The sequence below is a fragment of the Euleptes europaea genome, chromosome 5, assembly GCF_029931775.1.
Source record: "Euleptes europaea isolate rEulEur1 chromosome 5, rEulEur1.hap1, whole genome shotgun sequence".
NCBI lineage: Eukaryota > Metazoa > Chordata > Lepidosauria > Squamata > Sphaerodactylidae > Euleptes > Euleptes europaea.
In genome coordinates, this window is record NC_079316.1 from 53577865 (window position 1) to 53592837 (window position 14973).

Here is a 14973-nt window from a genome sequence, read left to right on the forward strand (position 1 = left end):
TACTCTGGAAATGCTCTTCTGAACAATTCCATCTTACAGCGGTGCTTGAATACCAGCAAAGAGGAGCCACCTTGAGGTATTCGGGAAGGCCAATCTACCACACAGAACACACTGCACAGCAGGCTTTTGTCTGGGCAGATAACTTTTGAGTACACCTACAAGATGGCACCTTAAACAGGGCATGATCTGAGTAATGGAGCTGCCACACAGAAGTACACTGGAGGATAAATTAATGGAATTAATGAGGTATTAAAGCCATGTAGCCATGACTACTAAATAGGATCTCCATAATCAAAGGCAGTACACCTCTCAATACTAGATGCTGAGGGACAAACAGTGGGAGATGGCCATTGCCTTCATGCCCTGCTTGCCAGCTTCCCAGAAAATCTGCTGACCAGGGCGGGAAACAGGATGCTCAGCTAGATGCATCCATGATCTGATGCAGCAGGGCTCTTATGTACCATGAAGAGTAGTTGTGTGGACTTTTCGCTTGCGTTCTGGAAACTGAACATAAAACAGCACGAGGAATGCTATGTTAATTGTGCAGTCAGGCTTAATTTCAGGCAGTGAGGAGAACAAGAAAAGCAGGATGCCCTTCAACGCCTCAAAAATGTTGCTGCCCGCCCTTTCTAGGCTAAGAGCATGAAGGCCAAACCAAATGAGATGCTGTAAAATCTGTAACCGGCTCTCCAGCATGTGGCTCTCTCATCTGTGTAAATTAGCGGCTGTAAAAGTGTGAAAGGGGTTTCCTTATCTCAAAAGTCCCCTCTCAGAGACTATTTGCCCCACTCACTGAGGAAATACACAGACACCCTCTGTAGGCAATCTGTATGTTTCCCCCAACAGGGCAAATATTCAGTTAATATATTTATATCTTGCCTCTCTGTTCAAAAAGAACACCTAACGTGGCTAACAAACACCAAGAATCCTAATAAATCTCAACTGTGGAGTCTCACAGGGGGTGATCCTATCCCCAATGCTCCTTAACATCTATACGTGCCCAGCTAGTCACGTGTTTCAGGCTGGGTTGCCATCAGTTTGTAGATGACAACCAGCTGTATCTGTTGATGGACAGCCAGCCGGATGTCATTCCGGAAAATCTGGCTAGGTGTCCTGAAGGCTGTGGTAGGATGGTTGAATCAGAGCTGCCTGAAATTGAACCTATCAAAGACGGAGGTCCTGTGGCTGGGCTCTTTAACCTTTCTTCCCTCCCTTTCCTTTTCCCTCCCTTTCTTTGCCCTGACCTGGATGGCCCAGGCTAGCCTGATCTTATCAGATCTCAGAAGCTAAGCAGGGTCAGCCCTGGTTAGTATTTGGATGGGAGACCACCAAGGAATACTAGGGTTGCTGTGCAGAGGAAGGCACTGGCAAACCATCTCTGTTAGTCTCTTGCCATGAAAACCCCAAAAGGGGTCGCCATAAGTCGGCTGCGACTTGACGGCACTTTACACACACACACCCTTTCTTTTCCTTTGGTTTTTTCCTGTCCCTGGTTTCCTTCCTTTCTACCCACGGACCTGTGACCTCTCAGCTGCTGTCGGTCTCCCTATTATCATCTTGGACCTATTTTACATATTAAGATCAGCTGAACCTATAGGAAGAGATTACGTAGCCTTGGATTCCATCTAGAAATTATCAGAAACAAGACTAGGATTTTAAATTATATGTTTTAATATTTTAAAGTTAATTATGTTGTATATTTATTATGTTGTGAAGCCGCCCTGAGCCTGGCTCTGCCTGGGGAGGGTGGGGTATAAATCTAATAAACTAAACTAATAAAATGTGAAAAAACCTGAACAATTAACCAGTAATTCATGAAACGCTACTAGATTTCAAGTCCTTTTACAGATAAGCAGCTGGGGGCAGGGCTAAGCCCCTGGACGGCAAGTCCTCCCCAAGAAAATATCAGCTATTGAAGCTCTTTGGCCTCAGAAAAATGGCATAAGAGTAAAGAATTAAACCCCTCTCCCCAGCCTGAATTGGGGTTTCTTAGACTTGCTATCTATTATAAAACACACAGGAGATCAAATCATGGATCTTCCAGCATTCTGTCTGATTTAGCTCTGAAAGACCTTTAAGAGGCAGCGAAGCCTTAGGCCTTATGTCTCAGACTTAGCCATGAGCAGCAGATCCACCACCCAGGCTTTGCGCAAGCATAGGCACAGTTAACTTAGGAGTAATTACCACCAACTGCCTAGAACCTTATAAATTCCCAACAAATTCTACACAGCTTTCCTCATTTTGTCTGCTGTATCAGCAAGGCACAGCCAAAGTGGCCATGTTCCTACAACCTTTTAAAGAAACACAATTATATCTAGCAGAAGCTCTTTGTAGAAGAAGCAGAACTGCATCCTTCTGACAGCGGGAAGTTAAGAACATACCGGACATAGAAGTGGAAAGACTAAGTAGACAATCACCCTCATGGTAAAAAAAAAGTTCCTATGAACTATACGATATTAACTTTACTAGGTTGCAACCTACACTCAGCTAAGGGCAGCATTCTTTGTTAGTGCATGGTGTGTCCCACCACTGGAGAATGACTTGAATTAGCAGGATGTGACTTGCATTGGTAGATGGGCCAGGTCTAGCTGAGCAGTGCAGTCAAATGCAATCCATTGTCTTTACCCTCTAAATTTTCTCTACTTTGTGTATAATTATAAAAATGCAGTGGCAAAATCTACACAATGCAGGCAATGAAGAGAAGAGCAGTATTACCACCTTCTCCGATTTTGTTATAAACTCACTTGAACCAGAATTTTTTTCTCTCTTGCAGTGGAACCAAATTGAATTCTAAACCGTTGTGAGTATTCTCCTTAGATCCAGGCTTAAATGGATCTCAGTGATAGAGGAGAGCCATATTGTATTGGTGGCAACTGTTCTTTGCCAAACCATTAAGATTTCATTACATACTAATGGCATAACAAATCCCTCATACAGCCACTCAGCAACTGAAGGCTCTTACCACAAGAGTGCGTAGGCAGAGAGTTCCAGCAGGGGCACGAGGGTCCAGGGCAGCCACCAGATCCCACACTTTAATTTTCCTGATGACAAAAGAAAGAAAGAGAGGTAATCAAGATCCCACTGGAGGGAAAGCAAACACTTTCTGAGATCTGAAGTTAGCCATCAAACACAACTCAGATGATAAATCCAGTTCAGGGGCAAAAAGAATAATTTAAGCCTTGCAACTCGATTCCCCCATTCTCTCCTGTGTAGAGCTTAGTGATCTTGATGGAGGTGGAAAGTATATGGTGACAGAAAAATCAACTCAAAACTAAAGCGGCGACATTGACTAAAGAAGAAGCAATGAGAAAGGTTACTCTGTATTATACTGTGACTTCGAAGCAAGGAGGCAGCAGTGTAAATGTGACATGATCAAATGTACACCTAACCTTCCAGCCCCTTCTTGAAATGCTTGGTGACTGCTGTGGTTCAGCCTGCCTCCTAACCTGTGGCACTTTACACCTACAGTTACATTCTGTTTGTGGAAGTATTTCTTATCCTCAAATTCTTAAACAGCCTGGCCACAATACAACCAAGAGACTGTCTTTTCCCAAATTGTATTTTCAATCTCTTGTCTTATTGCAGTTGTATTCTTCTTTCTGCTTGGGGAAAGGTGCACTGTGAAGGTAAATGAGTACAGCAGCCAGCCTGCCATGATGGCTGGCCAATTCTGAACGGACAGTTTTCATTCTGCAGAGTCCATAATAAATTTGAACCAGAACACCACAAATAGTTCTGTAAGTGAGCAGGTGATGGGCACAGAAGTTCAAATATAAGAAGATGGGAAGGAGGCAGACTAGCTTCAAGTACTCTGAATCTCTGTTGTACTCACTGTTTGCACTTATGCTTAGCTAAGGTACATGGTGCCAAAGAAGAATATGAGATGTGCATGTGTTCTTGTACAAAGAAGAAACAGACATGTACAATAGAAACATAAACGGTAAAGCAGGTTTGTTCATAACTGGACTGGATTTCCACAATGACTAAAAGTGTGTCTACCCATATCTCCTTTTTCTAATGGAGAGTTAAAAAAAGATCAATGAATTTGTTCCCAGATAAGAGGTAATCAATCTAACAGGAGGGTTGGAAGAACTTGTTCCTGTAATGACATGAGGTCAAGTGAACAGCAAGCTTGATTATTATGGCAGGCAGTAAGTGATACAGTTTGGCCAAGACCTGCAGATATTTTATTCCTTCCTGCTTACATTACTATAGGTATTTCCTCCTTCCAAATTTTGTAACTGAATGGGGAAAATTTGACTTCCACTAAAAAAATAAAAACAAATTGCAGACAAGTTCCTTGATAACAGTAGGGTGCTGGTCCCATAAAGTGCTTCTCACGCTCCAGTATTCGGTGCATGAATCACAGAAAATGTGGTGTAGAGTGGGTTGAGAGAGGAAACAGAGAGACCAGTCCTCCCCCAATTCTTACCCATCGTATGCCCCGCTGACTATCCTCTTGTTATCAAAGCGTATGCATCTCACCAACTCTTCATGGCCTTCTAGGACCCGCAAACATGCCCCACACTCGATGTCCCATAACCTGGGTGAAGACAAATCAAACAACTGCCATTATGTAGCGGTTTGAAATTTTTCATGAGAAATGCAAGTTTTTAATCAAACCTACCTGACTCAACCAAGGGCTGGAAGGACTTTCAAATGCTCACTTTCCTTCTGAATCCAAACTCTAACCCAACTATTTTTCTTTACTGCCTCTGACTCACTGCTTGCATGGTGTTTTGGACTGGATGAAGGCTAACAATCCATAGGAGAATCCAGACAAAACAGAAAGAGAGACAGGGGCCCACACAATCTTGAAGTAGAGTAAGACTGCCTCTTCTGGATTGGGTTACGCTCTCTTTGAAGGAGAGGGTTTCCCCCCTCCCAAGTTACATCAGTTTCTCAGAGGACATAGACCCTGCTTCTGTCAACCACATCTTGATCACCTCTCAGAGTGATTTATTTAAAATATTTATAGGCCCAACTTTCTCCCAGACAGCTCAGACCCAAGGCGGATAACCAAACAAAATCATTTTAAACAACAGAATACAAGGACAATCAATAATTAAAAAGAGCCAGTAAGTTTAATAAATCATAAAATCATAGAGGGTGGTGCCGAGTTGTTTTCTGCTGCCCCAGAAGGCCGGACCAGAACCAACGGGTTGAAATTAAATAAAAAGAGCTTCCGTCTAGACATTAGGAAGAATTTTCTAACAGTTAGAGTGGTTCCTCAGTGGAACAGACTTCCTTGGGAGGTGGTAAGCTCTCCTTTCCTGGAGGTTTTAAAGCAGAGGCTAGATGGCCACCTGTCAGCAATACTGATTCTATGACCTTAAGCAGATGATGAGAGGGAGGGCAACTTGGCCATCTTCTGGACACAAAGTAGGGGTCACTGGTCACTGGGGGTGTGGGAGGGGAGGTAGTTGTGAAGTTCCTGCATTGTGCAGGGGGTTGGACTAGATGACCCTTGTGGCCCCTTCCAACTCTATGATTCTGTGATAAACATTTACTGATCCCTGCCCTCTAAATTGTAACACTGTAAAACGTTCAAATAGCCCCAAAAGCTCTCTTAAAGGATTTGGACTTACTGCCCCTTATGAAAATGCTAGAGGGATGAATTCCACCTTAGTTCATCTGGGAGACTGTTCCACAAGGCACTCTCATTTTATGATCACTCTACTGGTTGTCTACATGTTTCTTGACCCAGAGTGACCATAAAATGAGAGTAGTATGTTCCACGCAGCCAGCATGTGATAATGAATGGGCTGCTGTATTCTACATCAACAGTTTCTGAGTGGACTTCAAGGGCAGCTCCATATAAAGCATATTACAGTAATTGCATGTTTTGATTACTGCTGCATGGATCAGCTGTAGATTACGGCAATGCACTGTACACTGAATTACCCCTGCAGTCTAATCAGTGCAGATTGTAGCTGTTGGTTATAACTGAAACAGGTAATAAGGAATGCATTACACCAATTTGTACCAGCGACAGTGTTTGTTATTTTGCTTCTGGACCTAAATGAAGGTGCTGGTCATTCAGTCAAAAAATCCTCAACATACAAGTTGTTCATGGAGATCAGAGTCCTGCATCCACAGGAAATTAGTGTGCAGAGCAGGGCCTATTGTGTGGTGGCCCTGTACTGGTAGAATTCTCTTCCTAACAAGCCTCCCACCGGCTACTTCACCGTACCACAATTTCTCCCACCCAGTTTTTCCTTTATACATTTTAATATATTCATTTCTACACTGACTGGCATTGTTCTGTGTTGAAGGCCTGCTACTTGGTGCATGATATTCCTTATTTAATTGACTTGACTGATATTGTTTTATTTATTGCACTGAGAAGCTTTAGCTGGAGCGATGGTTTAAAATACTTCTTGAAAAAATAAATTATTGCTTTAAGGTTCATGGTCTCCACATTTTTGCCTGGATTACTTAATCCCCCCCCACACACACACAAGGACTGCAGCTAAGAATCAAACTTGATGTCATGGCAGTGTCAATTCTGGCCATGCTAAAGTGAGAGGATTTAAAGCACAGAATGGTAGAGACGAAAGTTCTCCCTCCCTTCAAAACTGCTTAGCTCTCATTCACTTTTCTTCCGTAGTTGATTATCTTTCAGTCTTGGAGACCGACCAAGTAAAAAGAAATGGCTAAAGCAGAAGGGTTTTTTTTGGGGGGGGGTGTAGGTGGAAGGAGGGCTTAGCTCTCTCTGCCAGCCCTCCTCCTTCCACATATAACTTCAGTGAACACTTGACGTTACACATGTGTCTGCCACTTTAATGTCTAGTTTGTCCTAAACTTGCAATGGAAATTCCATTCTTTGGCACGCAAAGGCCCATTTTCCACTGGAATAGAAAGAAGGTTGCTCATAAGGAGGAGAACCATGTGTTTCTGTGTGGAAAGAGGTTTACGTGAAGAAGTTCCAGTATCTTACAGGCTGATTTTTTAACCTTCACCTTAAGGGCAGTTATAATTGCAGCTGACTATGTCCATGTTTAGAGAGCCAGCGTGGCTCTCCTCCCCAAACAAAAATGGATGTTACCAGCATAATATGTGAAGTCAGCATATGTAAGTATATTTGGAAAAAAGTTCTGAAGAACTTGAAAGCTTGCACTCTGTTTTGTGTCATTTTGGTTGGTCTGACATGGTATTGCATAGATTTTGTCATTATATCGGTTTTAGTGGCATCACAATGGTTTTACTCCAAGCCTTGCCTTGCATCCTGATCACTCCTGTTACCCCTGCAATAGGGACTGCACTATCGAGGAGGAAAAACTGGTTTTCTAGCTACTGCTCATTCCTGGCCAGCTACGGAAGAGTAACATAGTTTTAATTCAATACCACTTTGGAAAATTTCAGTGCTAAGCCTCTGAGATATAACCACATTGTTCTTTCCAGTAAACAAAAAACCAAGTACATATTTATTTAGCAGTTCCACCATTACCATATACCTTACTGCCAAACACTTCTTTTGCCCCAACAGTGTGAGGTGCTGTACAGAACACTGCAGTTATGCAGTCCCTGCCCAGTGGGTCCACAATCCACATTTGACTGACACAACAGGAACTGAAGAAAAGGACACCTCATCAAAATTTTCAGCACCATCCCTGAGAAGCACATAGGCCTGTTTTGAATACTACCCAACCTGGACTCTGCTGGGATGTACTGCCAACCTCTGCAAAATTCTAGCACAAGGATTTTATTCAGTGTAAGCATAAAAGTAATTGTATTCTTCTTTAAATTTATAACCATATTGACATTTATATTTGCTGGTTATTGCTATGTATGGTATTGTAGTTGTTTTTCTAAGCCCTGTAATGTTTAACTGTTTCCTGCTCAGATTCTATTGATGTTTGTGCCTTCCCCATTTACAGCTTCTGTTGTTACGCAAGGACTATAGGTTTGTCTATCTTTCTTTTTAAAATCCAAAGAGCAGGCAGGCTTCTTGCTACAGTGGAACATCTGACCCAAGTTCACCATATTTAACAAACACAATTCTCCCACAAATACTGGTGCTCTTATCAGCCTTCGGTTTAGTCACACCTCAAAGTCAACACCACAAAGTGAGCATTTCTTCAAGCAAAGCTGTGGTGCTGTTTACAATCCCTTTGATCTTTACAAGGCGTTAAACAGAATGCAGCTGGTGAGTGAAGGCGATAATTGGTTAATGGCTTCAACTGCCCCATCACAATTCCCCATGTCTCTTATTTAAATTGTCGGCTGCAGCACTCTGATCTGTGTGTTTTTCATTACTCATGTTACTGCAATTACCCTCAGTAACTAGCTTTCTCTAAAGCTATACCAGTCAATTACCAGCCTCTAAAGTCCCTTATCGAAAGGATTTGTTTCTTTGTTTTGTATCTTTATTTGGGTACTGGTGGCTTGGTACATCTGACCTTGAACCTAAAGAATTACACACAAAGAAGAGGAAAGACGATACTATTAATTAGACCTACCTCCGCTGGCCGGACTAAAGGGATCCCCTTACCAGTTTTTAAATTTCAGCAAACTCACTAAACTTTACAATTTTGGGCTGGCAACAGCAACTGTATCTGCTTTTTAAATTGCCCATGGCATCAACTAGAACAAGGCTGTCAACACATTCCCAATGGAGAGTTGATGCTGAAATGGTAATGACCATTAACTGAAAGAAACTCCTAACTGAAGCAATGTACACATTGGGCTAACACTGTCTGTTGTGAGAACAAAAAAAATGCAAATAGAACCAGAGTACCAGGCGATTATACTGAGTTCCTCCTAGCTTGATCCTTTATGTTGGTCATTTTAAACTGGACCTCCTGTCAAAGTAAATATCAACAAGAAGACTGGACAAGGAAGCAGGTTGAGTTTTCTGTAGAGAAAACTCATGGCCATAGCACAGCCAGAGGGCTTAAGACTGGCTTTCTAGGAATGGGAGAGATATATGAAGTCACTGGTTACAACTTGCTGAAATCTGACCAATCAATGTTAGTTTAGTTTTTCACTGGTATCTGTCATGCTACTGAAAGCTATCAAGTCCCATCCAAGGGACACTATTTGAAAGGCATTTCAAAAATCCTCAGTGCCTTATACATAATGGATTAAGGTTTAGACTGTTTCAAATAAAGAGAGAGCAAGCTGACTCCATGACTCCTAGCCACCTGTTTCAAATGGAGCCTGAGGCCAAACACCATAAGAGAAGAGCTTAGTTGGCAAGATCCCAGCAGGATTCGGTGCTGGATTAAAAGCCTCTTATTGCAAATCCAGCCCTTTAAGTAGACACACAGACCAATTTAAAGGATCATGCTAGGAACTATCCTACACAACAGCCCACAATAAGCTCTTTCATGTACTACGTTTTGAGAAAACAACCATTATAGCTTTTAGTTTAAAAAAAATCAATGGCAGCTGTACTTTAAAAAGTCCAGATTAAATGAAACAATCATATAAAATTAAATTATATACTATTCTCAATTGTTTGATTAACGACTGATGGATGGGTTTGGAGCTTTTTGAAGCTTTTCCATGATGAAAAAGAGACAATTTTACACAAGTGTTTCATTTCTTCTCATTCTGGTGTTGGGTCTGTGGTCATTTTAAGCACGAATGAAACATGGGGTAGAATCTGGATTACTGAGAATGTTCCTGAAAGGGGCTAAGATGCTTCTTGCAGTGCTGTCCACTGCTCGTGTTGTTCCTGAACCCACTGAGTACTTTCACGCTTGAGCCTTCCAAAATATTCTAACTCCCGCAAAGCCTCAAAAGTTTAACTAAAACATAAATTAAACATTATTGAATTCAAGGTGGCCTTAGAGTCTGTGGTTCATTGAAACTCCTAGGTACGCCCTCCATCCAGCCTCTTTCACACTGGATAAAGCTACCTCTCAGGCCTGGTCTCACACATTTAGTAAACTGAAAGGTCAAAGTAGTAAAACGGTCCGTTCCACGCCATACTGCAGGAGAGGGAATTTGAACACTTCCCTCCCGACGTATAATAGGCTGTCGTTACCATGCATGTGTGTGTCTGTAAGGAGCTGTAGGTTGGCCTAAAGAGAGGCAGTATATGCTCCGCGCAAATGTGGCACTGCTTACCTGATTGTATTATCTGACGAACCACTCACTACTAGTCTATCTCTATACTGTAGACACGCAATGCCTCGCTTGTGGCCATTTAATGTACGCACGAACTCACAGGTGCTTGTGTTCCATACCTGAAATAGAGACACATATATAAAAAGGAAGGGACTGATTATTACCAGTCCAGGGCTTGTGCGAGAAAGACATATACTGTTGATTTTGCCAGAAATCTCCAAGATTTGCACCTTTATAGTTCTATCGCCTGACGCTGACACAATATACTTGTCATCAAAGTCTACCACGTTGACAGCTGCTCTGTGTCCAACCAACACTCTGCGAAGGGTGATGTCTGTTGGGGAGGCCATGTCCCACACGGCAATAGAACGATCTTTGGAGCAAGTCACCATCATGCCGTTATTAAAGCGCAGGTGCAGGACTGCTTCGCAGTGGTGGATCAGGGTGTTCAGCATCTCACCTGTATTCACATCCCACACTCTGTAGAGTGTAGGATAGAGGATAAAATGAAAATAGAGAAAAGGGTGGGGGGAGAGGAGTTATTTTTTAGTGAGCAAGGGTCCACCAATATTTGAGTACATTATCAGGGGGAAAATGTGATTTTACTGTAGAAGCATGCCAAACACCATCATGAAAAGATATGCTAAATAAGCCTTTCCAGCCATCTTTATACCTGCTGAATTAGTAATTTATGCAGCAAGTCTGATATGAAAAAAGCCTTTCAATAATAACCTTATTCCACCTGCCAGCAATTCTGTGCAGCACGGCAGTCTTATTCATATTTAGAACTGAAACTTTAAATAGTGTGAAATTTGCTCATGGAGAATTGTGGCTGAAGTGGTATTTGAATCCAAGTTCAACATCACACATTGGACTTCTGTATTTTTTCAACAGAGCTACAGCGTTTCAGAAGCAAAAATGTCACACAGGTTATTTAGTGGTGTGGAAGGTGCAAGATGAATGACCAAGGAATCGTCTGCTATAGGAAGTGTATGTCTGTGCTTGTGGGTATAATACAATGTCTTGTCTCTGCTCTAGAATTTGGTTTCTGAAGATCTTCATTTTAGTTGTGCTGGCTATTGAGAAGAATATGGTCAAAAGCTACAGAAGGTCAGGTCTCCTGTGTTCTAGATAGCTCACCATCCCTCTGTGGTCTTTTAACCCATAGCTCCTTCAACCCAGACTCTTCTTTGGCAAAATTTCAAGGCTGGCTCTACCAGGGGAAAAATGGGGGTGGATGGGGTAGAAACCTCCTGCAGTTCTTAGCCCAAGATATCTCTACACACTTCAGTCTGGGAGCTGGAACACTTAGGCCTTTTATGCATGGCTGTTTCCCTTGTGGTCACCCCGCCAATGACTTTGGGTCTTTGTTTTGATTACGCATCTGACCATCAGAGGTTGCCTTGCTCTCCCTCTGCATTTCCTAGTGTTTTGCCTGTGTTTTCAAATTTGAGATAAAACAGGTCTCTGAATGCAGGAAAAAGGGGGGAAACATGGGGGAGAGCAAGGTGACCTCTGACAGTCAGAAATGGCTTGAGTAATCAAAACAAAGACCTGAAGTCGTTGGAGGAGTGATGGTAAGGGAAACAGCCATGCATAAAAGGCTTTAGTCTTCCTTGCCTTCTCTCTCCCCATCATCCTTAGGCAACCCATTTATACCTGATAGGGCTTGCTAGAAGATTTCTTCCTCTTGTAAATAATTTGACCCAAGCAACTATGGTAACTGGCAGTGTTGCCTATTCTGAATTCTCATGAGAAGGAACTGTATTGCGCGAGTTGGGGAAGCATGCCTTGTTACAGTGTTTTTAAGGCTGGGGGTGAAAAGGCAAGGAAGACTAGCTCTGGCTCCTAGCCAGCAGCAGTGGGGAGTGGGGTGACAGTTGTGGTTGGTGCCTTAGGCAGCAAAATGTATTGAGCCAGTACTGCACATTCCACTCTTCCTTTTGATTTCTACTAATTTTGAGCCAGATCCCTGACATTTATTCCTAGCAAAGAATTGAGCCAAATATTATGTTCCTTCTACCTCTCTTTCACCCTCCCCATTTTAGGCCATAAGTCTGGAAACTTTTTAGGTATTTAGTGGCATGGGTATTTGTTTGTTTTTTTAAAAATGGCACCTAGGATATGAAATATTTATTTAATCCTGCACAAGTCTGGTACATAAATATGGAATAATTAACATAATTTAGAAATCCATCACATTTTTATCAGAGCCTTCCTTAAAGGAGTTTAGAGTAGCATACATTGTTTTTTCATCCTCCAGTGAATGTAACTTTTTTTAATGTACTGCTAAATTACGACATGGCCTAATGGGATTTTTAAGCACGTTTATATGCATGTTGCTAATCCTGAAATTTAAAATTGCCACTGGTGACTAAAGACTTATTCCTATGAAAGCTTGGGGAAAACAAACAGTATTCCTTTCCATTTATTTATTCAGATATTTATACCCTGCTTTTCTCCCCAATGGGAACCTGAAGTGGTCAACAATAACTTTGTCACCTTCTCCAATTTATCCTCACAATAACCATGTGAGGTAGGTTAGGTTGAGAAACAGTGGTTGGCCCAAGGTGACCTGGTGATCTTCTTCTATGGCAGAATAAAGATTTGAACCTTGGCCTTCCAGATCCTAATCTGACACTCTAACCACTGTACCACACTGGCTTTGCATGCCTTTAATCTCCTTGGCTTTGAGAGTGAAATCTGACTAGGTCTTAGGGAACAAATCCACCCATCCCCACCCCACTTCCACATAGTGGGTGTAGCCAATGCCAATGTAGCCTAAAGTTCAAAACTCAAATTCAGTGAGGAATGCGCTCGGTACTGGTAAACCATTAATAATTCACACTCCACACCTGCTGCCATTTTTAAGATGGTGATAATACTACTTGCCAGTCGGAAGAGGCCACAGATGGTAACAGGGAGAGAAGGTTGCACAGAGAAAATTGCACGACTGAACTCAAATCCAGATGTGCATACCTGACAGTGGAATCTGATGATCCAGTGATGATCACCCGCTCATCGTACTGAAGGCAAAGGACCGATCCTGTGTGCCCAGTCAGAATCCGCTTGCATTCTAGTGTATTCTTGTCCCAGATCTAGGAGGGCAAAGGGAATGGAATGTATTGCCAGTCTGGCTCCTTTTGTTTTCTACAACACAGCATTTTATCTACTAAGGCGAGCAGAACTTCTAAGTGGCACGCAATGCACTTTGTATTCCACAGGCACTTTGGAGCAATATAATGTATCCTTAATATCTCTGTTTTTAATATGAACATAGTCTTTACCCTTCTCATTAGGGAACAGGAAGACTTTAATTACTGAAGGACCAATAACACAGCTAGCAATGAACAATGTGCAAGAAAATGAAGCAGATAATATAGATTTATCATTCCTCTTCAGGAAAGAGGGAGGAAACCTATGCAGTTCAAAAACAAACTTGATTGGGTGAGGCAAAGGACCGATCCTGTGTGCCTAGTCAGGAAGAAGCAAAGCCAGGAAGAAAAGGATTACCCTCACTACCTCTCTCTCCTGCTTTGCCCCTCCCTAAATCAAATTACAGCCACATTCTTTCTGTGACAACATTTTCTCTGCCCCCTTTCCCCCTCGCCATCACCTACTGGGGAGCTCTCACCTTGATGGTATTGTCTCGGAGGCCACTCACTATCTTCTGATCATCATATTGTAAACAATAAACCCCTTTGCTCGTTTCACTCCGGCAGTGGATTCGCTGTAAGCTGTGCCTTCCACACCGCCAGTTTGATTCTATCGTCTGGGGGAGAGAGAAACAATTATAAAGTGTGGAACAATCATCATGGAAATTTTGCAACAATAAAGCCTGCCAGACTCCTGGGACGACAGACACAGCATTAATGCTGAAGCCATTTATTATTAGATAGTCCCAGAGCTTGCTAGAAGTGGGACAGACTCTCCCCACCCCCCGCCCACTGCAGTCTGTAGCATCCACAGTGATGCAAATCCTAAGGGGATTTCAAGACATTCTTAGGAAGGCAAAAGTGCCAGCTATCCATTCCAGAGGTCTTCAACATAGAAGGCAGGCATGTCTAAGGACACAGAGCTAGTTGTCAGTGGGGTGTGACTTCTCCTGAGCCCTTCTACTGTAAGTGGGTCAAAAAGCAAAGTGAAAATCCACTCTTCTCCCCATCAAACTATTTGTTCATCTCCCCTGTGTTGACTGTCAATCTCTGAAGTCTATTAGAGAACAATTTCTGCTCCCTTTGCTTCCAGCTCTTTTACGCACTCTAAATATATGTTCTTCTGGCCTTATTCCACTCCCTTTCTTTGGAACAAGCTCCTTCAGCATTAAGGGCAGTGATGGCACTGACCAATAAATTGTCTTGATTTCGTCTTAGCTACACTAGGGAAAGCTTTGATATGGGAAGATTCACTGTGATGACGTTTCAAAACTGCCGATCAAGAGCGAGGCACTATGAGAAACTGCTTCTGTGGAACAGTTGTCATATTTAATGCATTGTAAGCACTGAAGTGGAAACAGAGATAACCTGGAAGTTGAATGCTCATGATTTATAGTGCATTTGAATTGTAATTGTGAAAATAAGGTTGTACCAGGTCATATATCTTCAATTTTATGCGAATTTATAGACAGGCAGACAGGGTAACCTATCACCAAATGTCTGAGCACTGTTCACTTACAATGAAAGGGAGACCAACTATAAATGGGATTGGTATATGACATCAGTCTTAAGGGACAGTTCATAAGTGATAATCTGTAACAGATATGGCTTCTTTGCACATGCAGTAGGAAGGCACAACCGGGTGTGATATTTGTGTGGGAATTTGTTGTGAATGAAGCAACTCTAAAGAACACTAGTTCAAGTGAAGTATTCCCATCCCACTCAAGCTGACTGCCTCCAA

General features: G+C 42.3%; 1 protein-coding gene across 5 annotated transcripts in view; it reads right to left on the minus strand.

The window, feature by feature from the left end:
- BTRC (beta-transducin repeat containing E3 ubiquitin protein ligase) overlaps positions 1 to 14973 on the minus strand; it is a 140275-nt gene that overhangs the window by 7444 nt on the left and 117858 nt on the right. For all 5 annotated transcript variants that reach the window (XM_056849715.1, XM_056849713.1, XM_056849714.1 and 2 more), the window contains 6 exons: positions 13712 to 13849; positions 13057 to 13175; positions 10308 to 10557; positions 10078 to 10196; positions 4433 to 4543; positions 2963 to 3041 (listed from right to left, as the gene is read on the minus strand). In XM_056849715.1, the coding sequence (XP_056705693.1) occupies positions 2963 to 3041; positions 4433 to 4543; positions 10078 to 10196; positions 10308 to 10557; positions 13057 to 13175; positions 13712 to 13849 (816 nt within the window). The remainder of the gene's footprint in view (positions 1 to 2962; positions 3042 to 4432; positions 4544 to 10077; positions 10197 to 10307; positions 10558 to 13056; positions 13176 to 13711; positions 13850 to 14973) is intronic.